The sequence below is a fragment of the Myodes glareolus genome, chromosome 4 (assembly GCF_982192425.1).
Source record: "Myodes glareolus chromosome 4, mMyoGla1.1, whole genome shotgun sequence".
Classification (NCBI taxonomy): Eukaryota; Metazoa; Chordata; class Mammalia; order Rodentia; family Cricetidae; genus Myodes; species Myodes glareolus.
This window is the reverse complement of record NC_142029.1, coordinates 83,734,859-83,757,958: the sequence shown is the minus strand read 5'-3', so window position 1 is coordinate 83,757,958 and position 23,100 is coordinate 83,734,859. Positions and strand designations below refer to the sequence as shown.

General features: G+C 37.8%; 1 protein-coding gene across 2 annotated transcripts in view; it reads right to left on the bottom strand.

Moving 5' to 3' along the window:
• Nucleotides 1-1,805: 1,805 nt before the first annotated feature.
• The window catches only part of Ireb2 (iron responsive element binding protein 2), a 45,762-nt gene continuing 24,467 nt past the window's right edge, over nt 1,806-23,100 (bottom strand). For both annotated transcript variants that reach the window (XM_048417594.3, XM_085688774.2), the window contains 14 exons: nt 22,861-23,032; nt 21,628-21,725; nt 18,613-18,729; nt 17,478-17,637; nt 16,457-16,592; nt 14,864-14,948; nt 14,275-14,431; nt 13,821-13,945; nt 10,366-10,470; nt 10,136-10,278; nt 7,953-8,100; nt 7,746-7,868; nt 5,577-5,762; nt 1,806-4,675 (listed from right to left, as the gene is read on the bottom strand). In XM_048417594.3, coding sequence (XP_048273551.3) covers nt 4,565-4,675; nt 5,577-5,762; nt 7,746-7,868; nt 7,953-8,100; nt 10,136-10,278; nt 10,366-10,470; nt 13,821-13,945; nt 14,275-14,431; nt 14,864-14,948; nt 16,457-16,592; nt 17,478-17,637; nt 18,613-18,729; nt 21,628-21,725; nt 22,861-23,032 — 1,866 coding nt within the window. In that variant the 3' untranslated portion in view covers nt 1,806-4,564. The remainder of the gene's footprint in view (nt 4,676-5,576; nt 5,763-7,745; nt 7,869-7,952; nt 8,101-10,135; nt 10,279-10,365; nt 10,471-13,820; nt 13,946-14,274; nt 14,432-14,863; nt 14,949-16,456; nt 16,593-17,477; nt 17,638-18,612; nt 18,730-21,627; nt 21,726-22,860; nt 23,033-23,100) is intronic.

Sequence of the window (23,100 nt, the reverse complement as noted above, 5' to 3'; positions counted from 1 at the left end):
GGATTTACTAAGATAGAATGGATTATAAAGTATTTTCTTTAAATTTACCAGACACAAATGAATTGGAATTCAGTATATTGTGAATGTAATCTTTATTTGATAATTGTTCTTCCTTTGTTAAAATTAAAATTTTTCATTTTGTTTAGAAAAAAAGGGTGGGGAAAAGTTGGGGAATGTTAAAGTGTGATGTATTTTTTCCTACTACTTCTGTTAATTCAAAGGTGTTGGATTAAATAAAATTAACCTGTGAGCAGGAGGATGAGTCACCAAACACCTGACAGGCAGTAGTAAGGAAGAAAGAACTATATAGCAAGGACCTGGGAGCAGAGAGGATAGTGGGTTTTTTTGGAAGATGCCAGCAAAGGGAGGTTAGCTATTTGCTATTCTGCTTGCCTCTCCACCTCAAACTTTGAATTGAGTTCTTTAGATTGTTTCCCTTAGTAGCTTTAAGAGAGTCAGTGCCTAAGGGGACAGAATCCTCTCAGCCCTTGCAGCTGAAGCAGTTGCTTAAGGCGCAGCCACTGTAGATAATAAAATATAAAACATGTCAAGTTTTAAGATTTATTATGTATAGTGTTCTGCCTACATGTACACCTGCATGCCAGAAGAGGGCACCACACCACATGGTTGCTGGGAACTGAACTCAGGACCTCTAGAAGAGCAGCCAGAGCTCTCAAAGTCTGAGTCATCTTTCCAGCCCTGGATGTCAAGTTTTAATAAACTTTAATCACTTAGTGAGGTTGCTACTAACAGAGGGAGGAGGGATTTTGGGTGGGTGGGTGGGAACCACAGGGATTTGAATCCAAAGCCTTGATCCTGCTAGACATGTGACCTATCATTGTCCTAAACCCTAACTCCTGGACTATCCTTTCCAATCAATGGAAAGCAGACCATATTTACAAAACCTTGATTTAGGGGAGAGTGCTGTGGTCCTAGCTCCTGGCTGGGGAAGATTTGCTTTGCAAAAACATCAATAAAATTGTAGCACAGTGAGTGACACCATTAGTAGGACCTGCAGTGTGAAGTTTCCAAGGCCATTTCCTACTGTAATAAACAATTCATATCAATGAGCTTTCCAAATCTGTCCTTAATGTTATCAGTTACCATAACAAAGATCTATGGTATAAAGGTAACATGCAACGCCATTTCTAGTAGCTTCAATTTATACAGTAACTATATATTTAAATTAGTTATTAAAATGAGAAACAGACAGATTAGAGAGAAAGAATCAAGGAATATCAGCTACAAATAGATTTCACCTTGAAAAAAAATCTGTTTTGGGATAAGTAGTTGGCCACACAGTAGCGGCCCTCAACTCAACCAATCCTCCTTGTTTTAGCTTCATAAGCAGTGAAATTATAGGCATGCAACACCACACTTGGTGAAATAGTTTTTAAACATCCAAATGTCAGCATTAAAATTGCCTGGCAGAGTAGAGTTCCCATCCCTTGAATGTTAAGTTCCTGCCTTGTGCATGTACAAAAGATCCTGGCTTAGGCCAGATTAGTCTTTTCACACTAAACTGATTCCATGACTTGACTATGTGTTGGAACACTCCCTGAACTAAATCCATTTACTGTTTCTTAAGTGGGTCCTAACCATATTCAGACTTTCGATGAAGTCTAAGCATAGAAAGGAACTTTGAGAAATGGTGGTGAGATTAGCTGGTTCAAATGCTGGATGGAAATGAACAAAGTCCGAATATGTTCTGTAAACATATTTAATGAGAAATTTATGGAAAGCATTTCATTTCTTAAGTCATGCTGTTTTATTCTGTTACGACAAAATACAACATGAGTCAAATGTGGTAATACAATTTCTTTATTAAAAATAATTTACAGCATCAATAACATATACACAATTTCATTAACTGAACTTTACCTCCAATATATTTCTATACAATACTTAACATTATTGAACTTAAAACTGTTATGCTATTTTGTTGGCTTTAAATAACAATGATTTGTAGTCACTTAAGAGATATATATATATATATGGTTTTACAGCCATGTATTATGCATAAAATTGATAAAACAAAAACAAAACGATCACATCAGCACAGTCACAGTTCCCCTTAAAGGGGAAAAAAATTCCATTGAAAAAAGTCAAAGTTCACTTCCTTTCCCTGTTTTTTCCCCAAAATCAAATCTAGTACCATTATCCAGTATCTTAGTGTCTTCTCCCTAGACTCAAAAGCAAAAAGGAAGCTTGTTTTCAACCCCTGAAAAGTGTCAATTTTTCTCATCCCGTCACCTACCACTGAGAAGAGGAATGCACACTACATATGCAAATAACTGGCTCTGGCTGAGCTCTCAGCTTTACAACATTTAGTTCAATACCAGTAAAATCCAAACAGTCTGGTGAACAGATACCTCTCATCCAAGTGCTAATACAGAGACAGAGGTACCTGCTGGAAGTCTTTCCTTCATTTGTATGAGCAGCACAACTAAGGCACACAACAGCATGGAACACAATGTTCTTGAGATTAAAATGCTGCTGTTGGTAACTGCACTATGTTCACAATACTGATTTGCTTTTTTGTGTTCACTTCCTTTCCCCCAAATTGGTAATGTTTAGAAAATAACACAAAAATACTAAAAACAGTCAAAATAAAGGAAGTAAGACATTAAACACAGGCCATTACATTTTTGTATCATTTGGCTGGAGGCAGAATTATAAAATATACGCATTGAGACATGCGCTTAGTTTCCTTCCCCCATTTAAAACCATGCTTATCAAGAGTTTTAGTTCACTGTTTATAAGCAAGAGATTGAGAACCTTGACTTTGTTCCTGAAATACAATTTTTTACACCATTCCTGGAAGGTGGACTGGAAATGTCACGTTTGATTCACAGCTGGGTTTATCACCTCTCAGATGTTTATATCCACACCCTTTAACTCAGGTTATTGACAGAGTATGCCTTCAAAATAAGACACCCCCCATATAAACATCCTGAATTACCATTTCTTCAAAGCATGTACCAGTATTTTAATATTCAACTTGTAACTTTCCCATTCCTAATGCAGGTTTCCACCAGATTAACACAGATGCACAGACAGATAAATGGCTTCTACCAGAACACAATATGATTTCAAAGTAGCAAAAACCACTTAATAACGAGACTTTGTCAAATTCTAGTCCAACTAGATATACACATCTGAAAAAGACTTCAACAGACTGTATGACCAATTATGTGCAAAGTTCCCAGTGCTCGTCACTCACTGGTTTGGGAGTTCCTGAATTTTAGCATAAATCAAGTACTTTTTGTTTTGTGCTATGCTCAAAACCAGATCAGATGAAGAAAACATTAAAAAAATCATTACACTTAACATTTTGCTGCTAAGTTTAATTTCTTAATTAAAAAGAGGTATAGGACCTTCTAAAAGTAATTACCACCCTTTTAAAAATGATTTAAAACATTTAAAACATGGACAAAGCATGTGATGTGGTGTAACAGATATAAATGCAACTGGGGGAACACATGACGTGCAGACAGCAGTGATCGCCAAGTGTCTTATCCTCATGGTCAGTCTTGATTAAAAACAAACAAATCACAATGAAATGAACAGAGTGATGTATCCCAAATATTCAAATAGCAGTAAGTCAACTTAAAGGACTGTTAAAAAAAAATAACATTAAAAAATACTTTGGGTGCATAGCCAAATAATTTTGGATAGATAACTTTTAAGTTTAGAGGAAATAAAGAATTGATTCAAAGTTGTTTTCAGCATTCATAAAAGGAGTATGGAATGTCAGCTGGTAATACCTAATTGAGGTTACAGAAGTTACAGCATCATGTAAAATGAGTAAAATCTAGTCCAAATTAATACACCAGAATTTGGGGATTGCCAGAGAGGTCACAGTGGCAAATTACTGAAAAATTACAGAGCTGCATCATAGCATATACATTTGACCTAACACATGGTATCATACAATCATCTATATTTTGCAGTTTTTTATCTTCAGGCATGGAGTAAACTTTGGCTGGACTGGTCAGAGAAACTGTGATCTGCGGCAGGTTCTAATCCTCAGACATACTGAGACTAAGGGTAAATTTGACTTACATTACAAATTGGGAATGACAACTGTGTCCAACTCAATTCTGGAAAGAAGTACACTTAAAAAATTCATTTATAAATTAGGGTCTAATTTGGATTCTTGTATTTCAACTTGCTATTCTTAAACCAACAAACAGCAATCCAATTTTATAGGGCAAAACAAAACAAACAGCTTCAGAAAGGCTACTCATATGAATCTTCAACACAAGTTCAAATTCTATCTTTATTTACAAAATGTTCTGATAAAATATAACCCCCATACTTACAGGTCTCTTCCACAACACTCTTCACACGTTGATTTTTAGCAATGTTAATAGCACCATTCGTATATTATTTAAGATCAAGATTTCATTTCAGTTACTACACTGATTCATAATCATTTACATCCATGGATGAGATAAATGAGTTTACTGGAATTGTCTGCAGCTCCATGGCAAGGGTTCCTGGCTCCAGCACAAAGGGCTTTGCAGTTACCAGTCACAAAAGATACCACGTTGAGTATATACTATGAGAATTTTCGAGCCACAAAGTTTAATAAGCCTCCATGTTTGTACAACGTTATCTCCACATCATTTTCAAATGATGCAATCACGCGGAATTCTTTTCCAGTACTCGTCTTTAAACAAACAAAAAGATGTGTGTCAGAGCTTCAAAGTGTTACTTGGTTAAGGTCATTTGTATCCACATCCACTAACTACCTAATTTGTTGCCTCATTTTCCTGGTTCTAATTCCTACATTTTTCATTGCCCCAAACCCTTCCAATATTGAAAAACATGAGACCCCTCCCAAAGAGCTAAGTGGAAAAACAGGTTGTTTGCTCTCTAATTCTAAAGAACTCTATAATTCTACAGCATGACGCGGATGCTGCTTCCCATAAGTCATCACTTACTGTGAACATTTACTAGACAGTAAGTGTCTACCACATACAATGTCTACTGTCCCTGACTTTCTTCCCTTAGTTATAAAGTCTTACTATAACACCGAATGATGAACTTTTGCTTCTCTTTGGAATGAATTATTGCCTGGGCCAAATTTAGATCAAAACAGAAACAGCTGAAAAACTGGCACAAGGAACTGAGCCTCAGTTCTCTACCAGGCACCTTTTTTCTTTTCTTTCTTTTTTTTTAAAAAAATATTTATTTATTTATTATATATACAATATTCTGTCTGTGTGTATGCCTGCAGGCCAGAAGATGGCACCAGACCCCATTACAGATGGTTGTGAGCCACCATGTGGTTGCTGGGAATTGAACTCAGGACCTTTTGGAAGAGCAGGTAATGCTCTTAACCTCTGAGCTATCTCTCCAGCCCCCCAGGCACCTTTTTTCTAGACTAACCAACCAGTTCCTTCTACTTTTCCTCAGACATGAGCTATTAATAATACAGATTAACAGGAGAGAGCTACAGCTAACATGCACTGACATTAGCATGCAATGAGAAACAGTTCTTACTCAACTAACAAAAACCCATTTGAGTACAGAGTACACAATTATGTATTTGGGAATCTTCAAGATACCTTCATATTTAATGTAATTCCAGGAGAGAGTTCTTCAGGAAATGATAAAGAAAATACTTCTCTACCAGAGAGGCCCAAAGTGTCTGCATTTTCTCCAGGAAGGTACTCAAGTGGAGCGATGCCAATTCCAATCAAATGATCTTTGTGTATTTTTTCATAACTTTCAGCCAAAACAGCCTTTACACCCTGTAATGAATATGCATTTTATTTCCTCACTTTAATTTTCATTTATCATCTTTATTATGATTTTTTTCTGAGATCTTGGTTTGTAGCCTAAACTGGCTTCAAATTCATAGCAATCTTCCTGCTTTCTGGCCTGGGGTGCTAAATTTGCAAAATGCACAATGTAAAATGTTCTGCTTTACAAGGAATATTTTGAAGAAAAAACAGAGCCTTGGGTTTTGTTTTCTATAGTTATTTTTGATGGACTATACCATTATTGAGAGTGTAAATGTATATTGTATCTACAGAAATCTTTTCTAGATTCTTCTTTAAAACAAAAACAAAAACAAAGAAACCCTATTAACACCCTTACAGCTGGGTGGTGATGGCACACCCCTTCAATTCCAGCAGTATGGAGGCAGATCTCTGAGTTCAAGACTAGTCTTGTCTACAGAGAGAGTGTTCCAGGACAACCAGGGCTACACAGAGAAACACTGTCTCAACAAACAAACAACCTCCCCCTCCCGCCCCGGAAAAAAAAAAAACAAACCAGAAACAAAAATCCTTACATTGCTTTGACCACCAATACAGCTCAAGGGTTAACACTCTGACTCTAAGTAGAACTCTGGGGGACTTTGGAGAGGTAGAAGGAGGTGGATCTGTGAGTCTCAGGCCAGCCAGAGCTACACAGAAAGATTCTGTCTTAAAAATAATAATAAAAAGGTAACTGACCTGTCAAAAGAATAAACTAGAAATAAGACACTGCTATCAGCATTAAGGTCTGAGTCAGTCTGCAAACTGATCCCAGTCAGTCTGGGATCTAGCAGGGTGAGGACCCAGGAACACTGGAGAACTAGTAAGCAGTGAACTCTAGCTCTACTCTGCGCTAATGTTTATTCTCTGGAGAAAATGAGCCAGAGAGGGGTTCTCAAGCTGTGAGTCATGACCTCTGTGCGGCTGAACGGCCCCTTCACAGGAGTCTCATATCAAATATTTAAATTACAATTCAGAACAGCAGCAAAATTACAGTTATAAAGTAACAATGAAAATAATTTTATGGTTGGGGGGGTCTTTACAACATGAGGCGCTATATTATATATTAGATGGTCACAGCATTAGGAAAGTTGAGAACCACTAAGCTAGAGGTTCCAGGCTTTAAAATAAGGTTTCTTCACTTAAAAAAAAAAATACATTGTTTCAAAAGTGTTTTAGGACATTTCCCCCACCCCCTTAATCATGCATTCTTCACTATCTTTGTTCCTCCAAAATCTGAACTGCACAAATATGCTGTATACTTGTTCAAGTATTGTATGTTTACCTTGTACTTATACTTGTTCTGAGACAGGGTCTCTACATAGTCCTGGCTGTCCTAGAATTCACTTTGTAGATCAGGGTGTCCTCAAACTCACAGAGATCCTCCTGCCACTGCCTCTGGATTAAATCCAAGCCAGTGCTTGGATTAAAGGCATGTGTTACCACGCCTAGCTCAAGAAAAACATTTAAACAAAAACGAGGCACACTGAGGTACTGGGAGGTGTGTGTGACATGAGACAGGGATGACAGATAACTTGATAACACCAGACTGAAAACAGACGGTGCTAACCATGCCTCCTGTATAGGTCACTGTCCCGGAAGAAAATGATAGACTCACAGAAAATACAGACAGGTTTCCTCCTTGGTCAAGGAGTATGATATTTGGCTACCTGAGTCTCTTGACAGAAACGAAGCTAAAGAGAGGTATTACACACAATAATTTTTTAAGACAGACCTCTCCTTTCTCTTTATTGCTCCCATGCAGATTTCCTTACATATAAAAAGATTTGAGGCTTTATCAAATTCAGAGTAGCAAAATAAAAGTAGAAATATATCATCTAAAATCATTGAAAAAATGTGAAATCTAAATAAGCATATTCAAATAAACCAAATAAACTTTGAAAATATGTTACCGAGAAAAGAAATATTAAAAATTCTTTTAAATTTAAGAATATAAAATTTAAGATTCAGTACCAGCAAATAGGGTCCTTTGGCAGCCCAGTCTCTTGAATTTCCTGAACCATATTTTTTCCCTGCTAAGATTATCAGAGGGATACCTTCTTTCTGGTATAGTTCTGCAGCTTCAAATACATCAAGCTGTAGATTAAACAGACAGGAAAATATTTAATAGAGAAGATGATCCAGTGAGCAATAGACAAGGCACTCTGCGTACATCCTTACCGTCTGTCCTGATGGAAAATGAATTGTTTTGGGAGCTGGCTTCCCAATAAACTTATTAAAAAGCTTAATGTTTGCAAATGTGCCTCTTGTCATCACAGCATCATTACCTCTTCGGGCTCCATAGGAGTTGAACTCTCGAGGAGTAAGGCTACAAAAAAAGTTATAAAAGACAGTTTTCATGACAGACAGAAAATAAAACAACTGAGTTGTAAAAAACTGTTAAAGGCTGTTGTCCACCTCCCAACCTTAAAATATCTCCAGTTAGTTTAAAACTTGAAAAGATCTCATGAGTTTACCACCAATCTACAAAACCACACAGTTCCTTAGATAACTGCCCCCATTAATCTGAAGCAAATCTCAGATCTCATTTTCTTTTTAAAAGGCAAGGTCTTAGGTTATGTAGCCCAGGTTGATCTCAAACTTGCAATACTTTAGCCCAGCAAGTTTTAGAATCTAGAACAAAACTATCTGAACAATCAACAACTAATTTTTATTAGCCTCTGATTTTACCTTTCATATGGAAGTATCAATACTCTAAACTTGTACACTTGTTTTTTTCCAAGGCAAGGTTTCACTGAGTAGCCCTGGCTGTCCTGGAACTTTCTCTGTGGACCAGGTTGGCTCGATCTCACAGAGATCTGCCTGCCTCTGCCTCTCAAGTGCTAAGGCATGAACCTGGTTTAAAAAACTTTTTACTTCAAGATATAATGGTGTAGACTAGTGGTTCTCAACCTTCCTAATGCTGAGACCTCATAGTGTGGTCTCCTCATACTGTGGATACAGTATCCTCATACAGCTCCTCATAGTGTGGTGACCCCCAACCATAAAATTATTTCTTTTGCTACTTTATAACGATAATTTTGCTATTATTATGAATCATACTGTAAATTTCTGTGTTTACTGATGGTCTTAGGTGATCCCCATGAAAAGATCGCATGACTCCCAAAGTGGTCTTGATCCACAGGGTGAGAAGCATTGGTGTAGATCCTGGGTGCCATATTTTCAGGAAACTTTAAAGCAGTGAGAACTACTAGATTAATAATACAAAACTATATATTTAAAAGAAGTGGTAACTGACTTTCTTTGTGGAAGATACATCACCAGGATGGAAATCATAGTCAAAAAATATTAGGAGAATAGGGCAGCCAGATGGTCGAGTAGGTAAAGGCACTTGCTGTGAAGTCTGACTAGAGTATGGATTCCCAGGGTACAAGAAAGAGAACTGACTTGCACGTTTACACACAAATATATATTAAATAAAAATGCAGTAAGAAATATTAGAAAAAACTTTGTAATAAAAGTTATAGTATGAGTCTGTCAAATCAAGCTTCATAGCTCCAATTTTTACACAGCATTTCAATAAAAAAACCTTATCATTTGAATTGCTCAAGCAACAAATAATGTCTAAAAGCTAATCAATACAGCAAATTAACTTTCTATCTGACACCAGAACAGTTCCTCAGTGAGAGCAACTCCACATTATTACTCAAACAGAAATGAAACAATACCTTTCTAGTTTTAAATTTTATCTCTTTGGCTCAATAGTTAAAATTGCTTGCTGTTCTTACAAAGACCTGAGTTTCCAGAAGCCAAGTCAGGAAGCTCACAGTGTAGCTTTCAACTCCAGCTCCAAGGGATTCAAAGTACCTTTTTCCTGACTCCACTGGCAATACATAAGTGGTACAGGCGCTCACGCATGTGCACACACACACACACACACACTGGCAATACATAAGTGGTACCGACACTCACGCATGTGCGCGCGCGCACACACACACACACACACACACACACACACACTACAGCTTTAAAAAAAATTATGCTATTCACATTTGATTCTGACAGTCTTCTTCGTTGCTGATACACGTCAATCCTAGTCTCACTACTACATAGCTTACAGCCCCACAAAGCACACATTTGTTACACTTTAATGATGGAAAGCTGTTTAGAACCAAAATGTCTTTGAATAAGGGCTCAACTAAAAACAGTGACTTCCATTTCTAACAGTGTAAGGAGAGAGGGTGAGTGGGTGCTACTTAGTTCCTGCTGAAGACAATGTGCTAACAATGAGATCCTTAAGACAGTACGTTATTTACAGGACAGAGGAATAGGACCAGAAGAAAAGTCTCTCGATGACTGAGTAAGAAGGTAAAGCAACACAGGGGAACTGTGGACACACATACCCCCTGTTTGTCAAATACTTAGCGGCAGCACTACTTCTAGCAATACTTCCAGCAGGCGATATGTGATCTGTAGTGACAGAGTCTCCCAAATACAGTAAGACATGGGCATTTTCAATAGGCTGGAGTACAGATGGCTCTTTGGTCTAAAAAGAGAAAATTAAAAACACTGAACTCTTCTTCTTTTAAACTGTAACAATCTCTAAAAGCTCGAGAGGTACACCAGTACTTACAAGTTTATCAAAGAATGAAGGGCATCTGATGTAAGTAGACTTCACGTCCCATGGAAACAGCACCGACTCTGGTGCTTCTAAGGAATTCCATCGTTTATTTCCCATCTGCAAATGAAGTTTGGATGGATGGATCAAAATAGGAAAAGAGACTTTAAAAATATCCATGGTAATAATACTTAAATAAGACTGAAAGGAAAACAAGTCTTACCCACTTGAAAAATCATGACATTTTTGGGTAGAATAAATAGACTTGCTTTAAAACTTTCAACTCACCAAAGTTTCAGGAGAAATTTTGAGAGATAAGTTTCTATGTAAACAAATATAAAGACTTCACAGAACTGCCCCATCTCTACTAAAAAACTGAAAAAGACATATGTGTATGTATACTCACACTCTGCAAAAAAATTGTATGTAAGGTATGACATCAATCTTCAGAAATGTCATAAAAGTTTTTCTTTACTGTTTAAAGGCAGGACTAACAGGTAGTGTTAGTGTTTTTTAAACTCCATTTCTCATCATTCTCCACTGCTACCTCAACGGCTGACTCAACTAAAAGTTTTGACTATTTGACTTGAACTTTCTGATACTACATTCCTTATCCAACTCTCTCTCAAAATAGTAGGCTGAGTGGGTTAGAGAGACAACTCAGAGGTTAAGGGCACTGGCTGCTCTTCCAGAGGACCCAGCTTCAATTCCCAGCACCCACCTGGCAGGTCACAGCCGTCTGTAACTCCAGCTCCAGGAGCTGTGAGAGCCCCATCTTCTGGCCTTTATGAGCACCAGGCACACACATGCTACACAGACATATACACAGGCAAACACTCAGACATATTAGGAAGGAAAACTACATAAATGTTATCTTTTCAACCTTGTGTATAACAGCAATGTGAGCAGGACATGGCACATTCAGCACTCAGGAAGCTAAGACAAATTATGGAATTTAATGTTGGTCTTATATATAAAAAGAGACTATCTTCAAAAACGAAACAAAATACCCTAAAAACATGCTCCCCCAAATCTGCACAACTAACCCTTCTTACCCTAAGGTCTTGCTATGTAGTCTTGGCTGGTCTGTAACTAACTCACTACACAGAGCAGGATGACCTCGAACTCATAGTCATTCATCTATCCCTGGCCCAATACTGTGAAAAAAAGTGTAATTCCAGCATGTGGGAGGCAGATGCAGGAGGATTTCTGTGAGTTCGAGGCCAGCCTGGTCTACAGAGCTAGTTCTAGGACACCAAAGGCTATACAAAGAAACCTTGTCTAAAAAAAGAGTGTGCATCACTACACCCACCTTTCTTTTTGAGACAGCCTCACAGTGTAGCTGAGGCTGGCCTGGAACTAACTCATGATGTAGGCCAAGCCAGCTTGAAATTTATGGTTATCCTCCTGCCTCAGCTTCCTGAGTGCTAGGATTACAGGAATCTGCATAGCTAGCTCCTAAGTATTTTTTCTACGGTTCACTGCCTCTGCAGGAAAATTCTTTTCTTTGTTCTGTGATATATCTAAACAGCTAGAAGAGTAATTGCCACACAGTAAGGCATTTTCTGAATGTTTATACACTACTTTGAACATAAAAGTCTGTATAAATGTATTTGCTCATTTGTGCATAAAGACAAGACAAATCTCAAAAAAAGTTAGCTATAGGACTAACTTTTATAGTTATAGGACTGCTCTGTCCTATAGAAGTAAAGCAATGGCCATGATTTTAGTGACACAAGGCACATTATTTGCTCTTGCTTATTTTGATTTTTGAACTATCTGAATGGAATGACAAACATTTCAATAAGTAACTCAAAATCAATTAGAATATTCTAGATATTCCTCTTCATAATTAGCAATTCCAGATATAAAATAGCATTCAAAACTATGAATTCACCAGAGATATTTGCACATCTATGCTTACTGAAACAACAGTAGCCTGTTTATAATAGAAATAGCCTGGATGACCATCAACAGATAAAGAAAATAGGCTTTATACAACAGTGGTATTTTTATTATGGCATTAAAAAAAAGGCTAATTGTGGGGAAAATGGATGGACTGGTGATCATCATTTTAAGTGAAATAAGCTAGGCTCAAAAACAGTAACTAACTGATTCTCTCTTACATGTAGAATCTAGATTCAAATATAATAGTAGAAACAGGATTATGTGGAGGGGCTGAATACGAGACGGTGGTATGAGTAAAAATAAAGACAAATATCACACATGTGAAAGGGGAGAAATTGTTTAAAAAAATGGAACTAGAGCTGGGTGGTGGTGGCACAGACCTTTAATCCCAGCACTCGGGAGGCAGAGACAGGCAGATCTTTGTGATTTTGGGGTTAGCCTGGTCCTACAGAGCAAGTTCCAGGAGAGCTCCAAAGCTACAGAGAAAAAGAAAAAGGAGCTACAGACCATTAAATTAAGAAAAGTAAGCCAGATTCAGAAACATACATAATGCACATTTTTTCTCTTGTGTGGAATCTAGATTTCAAAATAAATATATGTCAAATGCATGACACTCAGCCTAGTTTGAGGGTTCAACAGACAGAAGAACATGCTATACTGTCTATGTTTAACGCTCCAAAAGAGAAGGCAGAGGTAAGAGTAGGAAGATGGATTAGTAGGTACATCACTTGACACTGATTCTGAGTTTGGATCCCCAGAAGCCATGTAAAACAGGACACAGTCTTATGGACCAAGTAGGAGGTGGAGCTAAGAGAATCCACAGCTTGTGGGTCAGTTAGGCTGGCAGAGGCAGCAGCAAACCATGAGCTTTTCTCACTATGGTAGAAGGTGAAGACTAACACCCACGGCTGTTCTCTGACCTCCACACACACCATGGCACACACAGGCTCACGTTCATACACATGAACAAGTGTATGAATCACCATTTACACACAAAGATTTTAAAATGTCTGCATGAACACACATACATAGGGAAGAGGGGTACTGTTGAGGGGAGGAAGGAGACCAGCAGGAGACAGTGGGGACAAGAGAAAAGCAGTGCACAAGGAAAGTCCAATGATACAAACATGAAAACGTCACAAAGAACATTAACCCCTTATGAAGCAGAGTCTCACTGTGCAGCCCTGGCTGGCCAGGAACTCAGAGATCCTCTGACTTTGTCTTCTGAGTGCTGGGATAAAAGACCTGGTGTTTTTAAAGGTGTTTTTAATGGTTTTTAATGCGCACACACACACACACGCACACACACACACACACGCTTTAAAAAAAAAAACTCAGCCATAAAAAAATACATGTTTAAAATTTAAAAATTTTTTATTCTGCTTAGAATGCAAAGACACATAGCTCATGCCTATTATCCTAGCACTGAGGAGGCTGAGGATTGCTGAGCTCACAAGTTACTGTGGGCTATTTACGGAATGGGTTCCCAGCTAGTATGAGTTAGTGAACCTTACTTCAAAATAAAGAACAAAACTAAAAACAAAGCCCCATAAGACTCTTACCTCTACCTTCTCTTTCAGAGCTCTAAACATGGACAAAACAACATATTCTTCTTCTATCTGATGAACTTCTTCTCGACTAGGCCAAATGTCATGCAGGTAAATTTCCTTGCCCATAGAGTCAGTACCTGCTCAAGATTTTAACATGGTATTCAGTATACATATTAGAACAACACAAAACCAACACCTCAAAGTATTTCTATTTTTTCATAGACAAGTCACAGAAATCAAGTAATTAACAACAGGATGTGCTTCAGGGTTAAATATCGAGAACTAATGATATATACAGCTAAAGTTCTCCACGTCAACGTACGCATTAATAACAAGATGGATGGGGAACGGAAGTAACAAGCATTGCCTGTTTTCTTTCATATCAAGAATCTGGTTTTAACAACTTCTGGGAGGAAGTACGCACAGAATACATATAAACACACAAATAATATGTAGGAAAACACACCTAAAGGCTCTGTCTGGAAATCTATATTCACTGTGCCTGCTATGGCATAAGCCACCACTAAGGGTGGAGAAGCAAGATAATTGGCACGAACACAATCACAAAGTCGACCTTCAAAATTTTTGTTTCCAGATAAAACTCCACAGGTAACCAAATCACCCTGAAGGGAAAAACAAATATGCTTGATTCTGAGAGCCAGACAATCAAAAAACATATCACTAAGCTTTAAATACAAAACTATCAATCTTATAAATTCTAATGATTCTTTACATTACTAAAGAATTATAGTAAAAATATAGAAGTAATTCTTTATATCAATTTAAGATCCCAAAGTTACTCATTCCAAGAGTTGGAAGTACAAATACCAACATACACACCAATGCACACTTTCTGTAACTTACTAACAATATATAGTAAAAACTACTTGGGGCAACTCTCAAAGCAGCTCATACCCCTGCTCTTCAGTGTGTTCTAATTCTTGTTTCTTTTAATTAGCACCTCTTTCTTAATCTTGGTGCTTAAGCAGATATTAAAGTATCTTTTTAAAATTAAACAATAAAAAAGCACTTAGATGTGTTAATCCACATTTTACCTGTTTCACTGCATTCAAAACAGCTTCTGATAAAGGCGCTGTATTTCCCACACATGTTGAACATCCATAGCCAACTATTTCAAATCTGCATTTAAAAAATGCAGAAGTGTGAGTGGAGAGCACATCATATTTGTAAAAGACAAGATTACTCAAAAGCTACTTGGAGTACAAGAATTAACCATCAACACATTAATTTTACAACATCTTGAACATTCAAGCCTCACTGTTGCACGCTGTTTGTACTGAATGCAAATCTTAGAAGAGTCAACATATCTACAGCAGCTGTACTAGATCAAAAGTATTCATCACACACCAGATAGCTCCTCTGCTGTGATTAGAACTCTAAGTACTGAAAATATCATGCTGTTTCCACTCGAAAGGCATATTTAAAATTCAAGATGAACTCACTATAGCAGGTTCATTACAGGCCCGAAAGGGTAAGGAGGTACTTTAGTAGAGCAACTTATTCAACTCTGAACCAACTAGACCTAAAAAAAAAATACCTGACTGCAATTCCAACATAAGATTGCAAACATAATCCTCTAAGTTACTTTAGTTGTTATTCTAGAAGCAAAATAAAGAAATCTAAAATTTATGAGGCTTTTAAAAGAACCCATAATTTACATAAGAATATTATGTTCTAAAATTACACTGTCAATTTCTTTATGGAAGAAACATAAAAATTAAGTTTCTTTTAAGGTTCACATACAAATTAACCAACATACTGTACACCCAATAACTTTGCAAAATCTGAATTAAAGCAATCAGTTCTTTTTTTTTTTTTTTTGAGACATGGTTTCTCTGCGTAGCCCTGGCCATCCTGGAACTTGATCTGTACACCAGGCTGGCCTCAAACTCAGAGATCTGCCTATCTCTGCTTCACAAGTGCTTGTTCCACGACCGCCCAGAGACAATCTTTTAATTAAATCAATGCAACTTGTATTATTTTACTCTTTTCTGAACTGCAGATGACTCATGAGAATTAGGCATTCCTCACTGTGACTTGGTTTCCCCTGTCCTGACTCCCAAGTGTCTTGCTCATGACATATTTGCAATGAACATCTGAGTGGTAGGCATGAGACTGTGTGACAATGGCAAGGTAACCAGTTAGACAGCCTGAGCACGGAAAACATGGCACCGAGGTTTTGCCTTTCATCTTTCCTTCTCTCCCTTGCCAAACACCGTTAAATTACACTCTTAAAGCTAGCCCCCAAGGTCCATTCCCTTATATGGCCACTGGCTCATTTCTAAACACCAAAGTCCAACAATCAAAATTCATTATTTGTCTAGTACATCTAATCAGAACTTACCAGCTCACCCTAGCACAGACTCCCCATTTTTCTCCTTAAAAACCCACTCCTGCAAAATAAGCTTGCTTATTGCTGCTTGTAGTCTGCCTTTGCAGCCCTACCTCCACCACTTGTCCCTCCAGGTAATAAATCTCCTTTAGTGCTGATGACTTGTCTGGATGTGTCCTGTGCTGACTTAAGGGAGCCATCTTCTCTTAGAACAAGTAACATTTTTGTTTTTATCTTCTCTTGTTTCTTAAATACATTTAATACCTGGTGAATACCAACAGTAAATGTAACTTACCCTAACTTGCTAAGATAGGGTAACACTCCACTTGAACTGAGGTAATGCGTAACCATCCCACTGCCTGGAGATAAACTTGTTCTTATATAAGGCTTAACTCGCAAGCCAGTTTCAACAGCCTTCTTAGCCAAAAGACCTGTAAAATCAACAAACAACGAATAAGACAATATACCCTTTCCTCCTTCACATTAGAATAAAAACCAAGAAAATGGTGTGATTATTCTCAGACTACAATTTATAGTAAAATCTCAAACTCATAAACTTTCTATCATTACTACTGTACATTTTAATCACTGAAACTGAATTGAAATTTTTAGTAGATAAAATAGTCACTACGTTGTAAGTTATCAGGGGATAGGCAGACACCTTGGCATCACAAAAATATATAAAAAAAGAATATTCACATACAGCAATTGACTGAATCAAAAATGTCATAATTATAGTAAATAAAGAGCAATTTAATATCAATTATACATAGTTGTACAGACATTAAGAATTGTCACTGTATACCACGCGCCTTTAATCCCAGCACTCGGGAGGTAGAGGCAGGCAGATCTCTGTGAGTTTGAGGCTAGCCTGGTCTACAGAGCTAGTTCCAAGACAGGCTCCAAAGCTACACAGAGAAACCTTATCTCGAGGAGGGGGAGATTGTCACTGTGTATACAAACTGACACTAATTGCTAATGATCCCTCACTTGCATAACTTTGAGTGGGATCAAGTGTACTGTGATATTCCTTGGTAGGAAAAAGTTCAAGCAATACCTGTGGTACTTCTAAATTTACTAAAGACAGATACAATTTAAAATTAGTAGATATGTAAATTACCGTTTTCAAAAGCTACCTTTTGTGTAATAAAAACACTATACATCAAACTCAAGGTCCTAACAACTTAATTAAAAATTTCAGTGTCTCTCAATATGGAACACAAATATGGATACATCATCTAAGGAAGAGAAATGAATATAACAGAAAAACAATAATTTACAAGAGAGAATAATTGCGGTCATAAACACCAACCTACCTGCAGCAAGCATGACAGACGGATTACAATTATTGGTACAACTGATAACTGCAGCAATGACCACGGATCCATGGGACAGCTTATACTCACTTCCATCATAATGAATAGAGACAGTGTCACTTTGTTTTTCTGCTGCAACTTGAAAACCTTTAAATCCAACCTATAAATTTGCATGTAGATATTACTGACTTTGCAGAGGAAAGAGTAACAGAGAACACAGCGTGGACACCTGACACTTCAGCGTTTAACAGTTGAAGTTCTACTAAGACACAGAAGGTCCACACCACTCAGAAGTGCAACTCGATTTGAATAGTTACAAGAGGAGCCTAGTGACGTTCAGAAGCAATACTTTTTTACATCAAGTGACTGCAGTCAACCTCCCAGAGCCAGTCCTAACTCAGATGTTCCCTATTCATTCCTGTTTACAGGTGTTCCCAAAACATGGTAGAAACTCTTCCTATTCTAAAGATCTGCACCAAAGGACTCAAGTGTATGAATGCAGAAGAGAGAAAGAAGATTTGCTGAGTTAGTAAGTACTGAAGCTGCCCAACTGGAACACATCAATTCATTAGAGAAATTTCTTCTGAATGAGTTTAATATTTTCCAAATAAAAAGTAAAGAAACTGTAAAGCAAGGCGTGGGAGACAAGGCCAACTCTGGTTTTTCCTAATAAAACAGAGCAAGACACAAGACTAAATACGTAACTCTCAAGACAAAAAATAGAAACCTCCAAACCATGGTTATTCAGTTTTTGCTTTTTGTCAGATTCTACGAGAATAATTACAATGTGGTGACATCTTTCTAGCACTGAGGCCGCCCAAAAAAAACGTCCTTCACTGACAGAGATGGTCAGACTGTGCTGACAAACTCAAGAGCAGGCCACGTGTAGCTGATTATTATCAAAGGTGACTACTGTGACTAAAAAGTATAACTTTATAAACTTTTGATTACTTTTAATAAATATAATCCAAACTCCGACCCTCAGAGTAGAGTTGAAGAATAAGCTCAATGAATGACTGATGGAAGAAAAAAAGAGGTTGTTGGCATATGCCATAATATACACTGAATTTATGAAATAGTCCCAAATCCTTTACTACTTAGCACACAGCATAAAAGTAACAATAAAGTAATTTACCTTTTCATTTAAGCAAGCCTGAAAATCACTTTTCATATCTGTTATAGCAACTCTATCCTGAGGCCTTTTTGGACCACTGACAGATGCAACTATTGAATTCAGATTAATCTGTATCACCTAGGAAAACAGAGATTGGAGGGAGAGAAATCAGAATTTCTAAGTAGAGATATAAAAGCAAACGCTACTTTTTAAAATAGATGAGTACATTTACTTTCTTCTTAACACAGCTTATGAAAACTCCTCAAATGTCTTTTTTTCTCCTACAGATATAAATAGTGTCAAAGGGGCTCGGGATGCAGTTCAGTTGCTGGAGGGCTTGTCTAGCATGTGTAAGGCCCTGGAATCCACCTGAGTACCACACGGGATCAGACTTGATGGTGCACTGTCTGTAATCCAAGCACTCCAAACGCAGAGACAGGATGATCCTAAGTTCAAAGTCATCTTCCTATAGAATGAACCAGCCTGGGCTACATAAGACTGTCCTAAAAGAACAACAAAACCAAAACCACTGTCACAGAGGATGCCTGCACAATACTGAAGCAGAAGCTCTGCTATCACCAGCTCACTGCTTCTGAGTTCTACTTCCACTCACGCCTTACTCTGAGATCACAAAGTTGATGGTGAGTAAACACTGCCCCCAGTCACCTCACATGTGATGGCTGGTCAACAGAGTGTGTGCAGGACCATAGCACAGAGAGGTTTCCTTTCTCTCCGGTTCTAGATGACCTGGCTGCTAGGCTCCTATGAGTAGGCTTCTATTACGTGGTTAAAAATCTTTAGTTTTGTTAACATCTCAGTTGCACATTAGCTATTTCTTTCTCCAAATATTTATCATTTCTTTTGTGTATTTTATTTTATGAGGTTAGGTAAAGCAAATTTGAAACTTCCTCTTCATGATAGCCTTTTCACTGTTTATAGCCAAGCTTATTCTGACTGATTCTATTTTGATTTTAAGGATTTAACTAATCCTAGTTTTTGATCTAAGTAAACACCAAAGGAATTTATTATTCTTTAAAGATTTAGTTTTATTTTAAATGTATGACTATTTGCCTGCATATATTGTATGTATGTGAATCACATATGTGTCTGGTACCTGCAGATATCAGTAGAGGCTGTCAGATCCCTCGGAACTGGAGTTACAGTCATGAGATTCATATGGCTGTGGGGAACCCACTTGGGTCCTCTGTGAGAGCAGTAAATGCTTTTATTCACTAAGTCATCTCTCCAGCCTCAAGAAGTTCCTTCTGAAATCAACATCTTGATGGATTTTAGCTTTATTTCCAACTACTGTCAAGAGTTTACATGGTGGAGGAGTTTATTTTATTTTATTTTAAAAATATTCATGCTATGCAGCCCAGGTTGGCCTTCAACTATGTAACCCAAACTGACTTTGAATTTACAATCCCCCTGCCACAGTTTCCAGAGTCCTGGGATTCCAAGTGAGAACGGGTTTCCTCTGCACAGCCAGGGCTTTTTATTTGTTTGGGGTGCGGTCTCATGTTGTGCTGGCTGACCTAAAACTTACAATGCAGAGCTGAGGATGGCCTTGAACTGATTCTCCAGCTCTTTGTAGGTGTGGGTGACCAAGTACTGGAGACTGGACCCAAGACTTCACACATGATAAACACTCTTAAATTACACTAACAGAGCTGTATTCTGCTGTTAGCTAGGGTGTTTTTCAATAAGCAGTCAATGCAATTTTACTCTACTTGTCATTTTTCAGAACTGTGGATAATGCACCAGATTCAACAGAAATCAAAGGAGAAATAAAATGTAAGAGAAGTTAAAGATTTTTCCAGAATCTTGAAAATTCGATGTCTAGGTCTTTTATTCTGGCTTTTAAGGCTGCTCTAAAAAAGCCAGCTGTGGTGGCTTACACTTAAAATCAGGAAACCACGGTAATAGAACAGCCTCAAATATGAGAACAGCCTGGGCAATTAGTGACTTCCTGGTCACTCCAGAGGAAGACCCTTCTGTAAACAAACGAACTTCCTCATGCACACTTGCATATTCTGCTCTCCCCCATCTGACTCTTTGTCCATTCTACAAACTAGGAATATACATCAAAACAAAGCTCCTGCCTTCATGGAACTGACTCTGCTCTAGTTAGGGGAAAGACAAATATGTAAGTATTCAAATTGTGTGAAATAGCAACATGCTAGGAAGAAAACAAAGTTGGGTGAAAAAGAACCCCACCCCAGGGAAGGCAAAATCATAATGCCAAGTTGTTAAAAATCCTTGGTGTATTGCCCTAAAAAATAATTCCATTAAAACTAACTTTCCTGAATGTAAATTCTACCTATGGCACCAAAAATATCCAATAGATAAGAGTTATAAGTATCTTTAACATTTAAGACCATATAACAATAGAATAGTACAAAATATTCATAAACTAGACATAGACATCACAAAAATTGACATTGGTCGAGCAGTGGGAATATTAACAGTGTTCACCATGAAGCAGGAAAAAAAAACAATTAAGTGTTGATATTCTGAATAGTTAAAAAGTTAGACTGGGAGCTGGAGAGATGGCTCGGTGGTTAAGAGCATATAATACTTACTCTTTTATAGAAACCAAGCTCTGTTCCCAGCACCCATGTAACTCTAGCTCCAGGGTATCTGGTGTTCCTGTGGGCATTTGCACTCAAATATATATTTGCCCCCATAATTAAATTTAAATCAAAATGATAGATTTCACAAAGTGTTGCAAAATTTACTACCACTAGAATATGTAAATGTCATTATAAAGTCAAAATAATGGGTCACAGATGGGTTTCGTATTAACAGCTGTCACTCATTACGTCACAGGTGGCACTTCTTATTTGCAGTTAGCACTCGACAAGCACTTATTATGTGACTGAACTGTTCTACAAATCTGCATTTAACTTAAGAACTCTAAGAGTACAGCACCCAGTTACCTAGCTACTAAGTACTTAGAACTAGGATTCAAACCGAAGTGGTTATACACAAGCACTCATCCTTCTCATTACTCCTAGGAAAGTTACTTTCATATACCTGAGAATATTCAGGTTTTGAAGAAGTCTCATCATTTCGAAACAATTTCACAGCTTTAAGGTATTTTTCCATTGACTCAAGTTTGGTTTTGTCAAAACCTAAAAGAGAGAACAGTAAAATAAGATGTAGTAAAGAATCCTGAGACCCTATGACAGGATGTGAAACTACACTGGTGGGCAGGTGCCACGTACTTACATGTTTACTTGAGCTTGTCTTCTGCTCTACTTACCAGAGTCCAGACTGCATGAGGGAACCGCATGGGTACACTACATGACATGTATGAACAGATGGGCTGACAACCCTCCCTGAGCCCACAGCTGACATTCATGTAAGTAAAGTCTTCAGGATTCCAGGCCTCAGCTTGTGAACTGGGCAGCTGAGGCCCTAGACACAAAGCAGCAAGTTCTTCCTGCTGTACCTTGTCTGAACTCCTCGACCCACTAAAACCATGAGGCAATAAATGATTATTGCTAGGTTTGTTTTTGATTGGCCAGGACCCCATAGCATAAGACAAGTGCTCTACCAGAACCAAACAGCCCGACCATTGTCTTGTGAGCCACAAAATTTTAAGCTAGTTTGCTAAATAGTTAAAAAACAAACAAATGAAACAGTAGTATCCTAACTCAGATTAGTAAGTGAATAATGAGGTGAGCAGAGCCGGGGTGCAATAAGACAGTTTAACACTAACAAGGTTCAGGGGAGATGTGCTCATAAGGAACACACCTGAGAGTAGGGTACCATCTTTCTCAAAAACACCGCTTTTCTCGTAAATGCTCTACTACCATCAAATCCTGATGAAAAAGTTTTGCACTTTCCAGAAAACCCTCTTTTCAAGGGCCTGTTGATCCACTCACTATCATTCTGAAGGTAGCTTCTACAGTGATCAGGGTGACCAAAGACCCTCGTCAGTCAAGCTCCACAAAGATCTTGAACCTGAAACTCTACCCTACTTCACACTCAAAAACTTTCGTCTGGTTGCTCCTCTACTAAAGATAGATAGCAAGGTTGTTCTCTGTGAGGCAAAGGTAAAGTGAGTATCAATGTTTAAGTACTTCCTTTAACATGTTGTCTGTGGATCATAGGGGACTAGGGTTTGAGGACTCTTTTAGAGGTATCTGTTGAGATCTGAGAGTTACTGTTTCATAAACACTCACTAGCATACACGACTGTAATTTGTTATAAAGAACTGTCAAGCAGCTACTTTGCAAATACAATAATTTTACACTCTCTTACCTGTATGTTCTAAATGTTGTAGTGTCACATTGTCAACAGGGAAAAAGCTGAGGATAGCACCATATTCTGGACACATGTTTGCTATTGTAGTTCGATCAACGATAGATAATTGTGAAACTCCACTTCCAAAAAACTCAACAAACTTTCCAGCCACTCCTACTTGCCTGAGGTGCTTTTAGGGATATGCAGAAACAACACAATATCAGCAATGATAAAATTAGCATGGATTTCTAACCATTA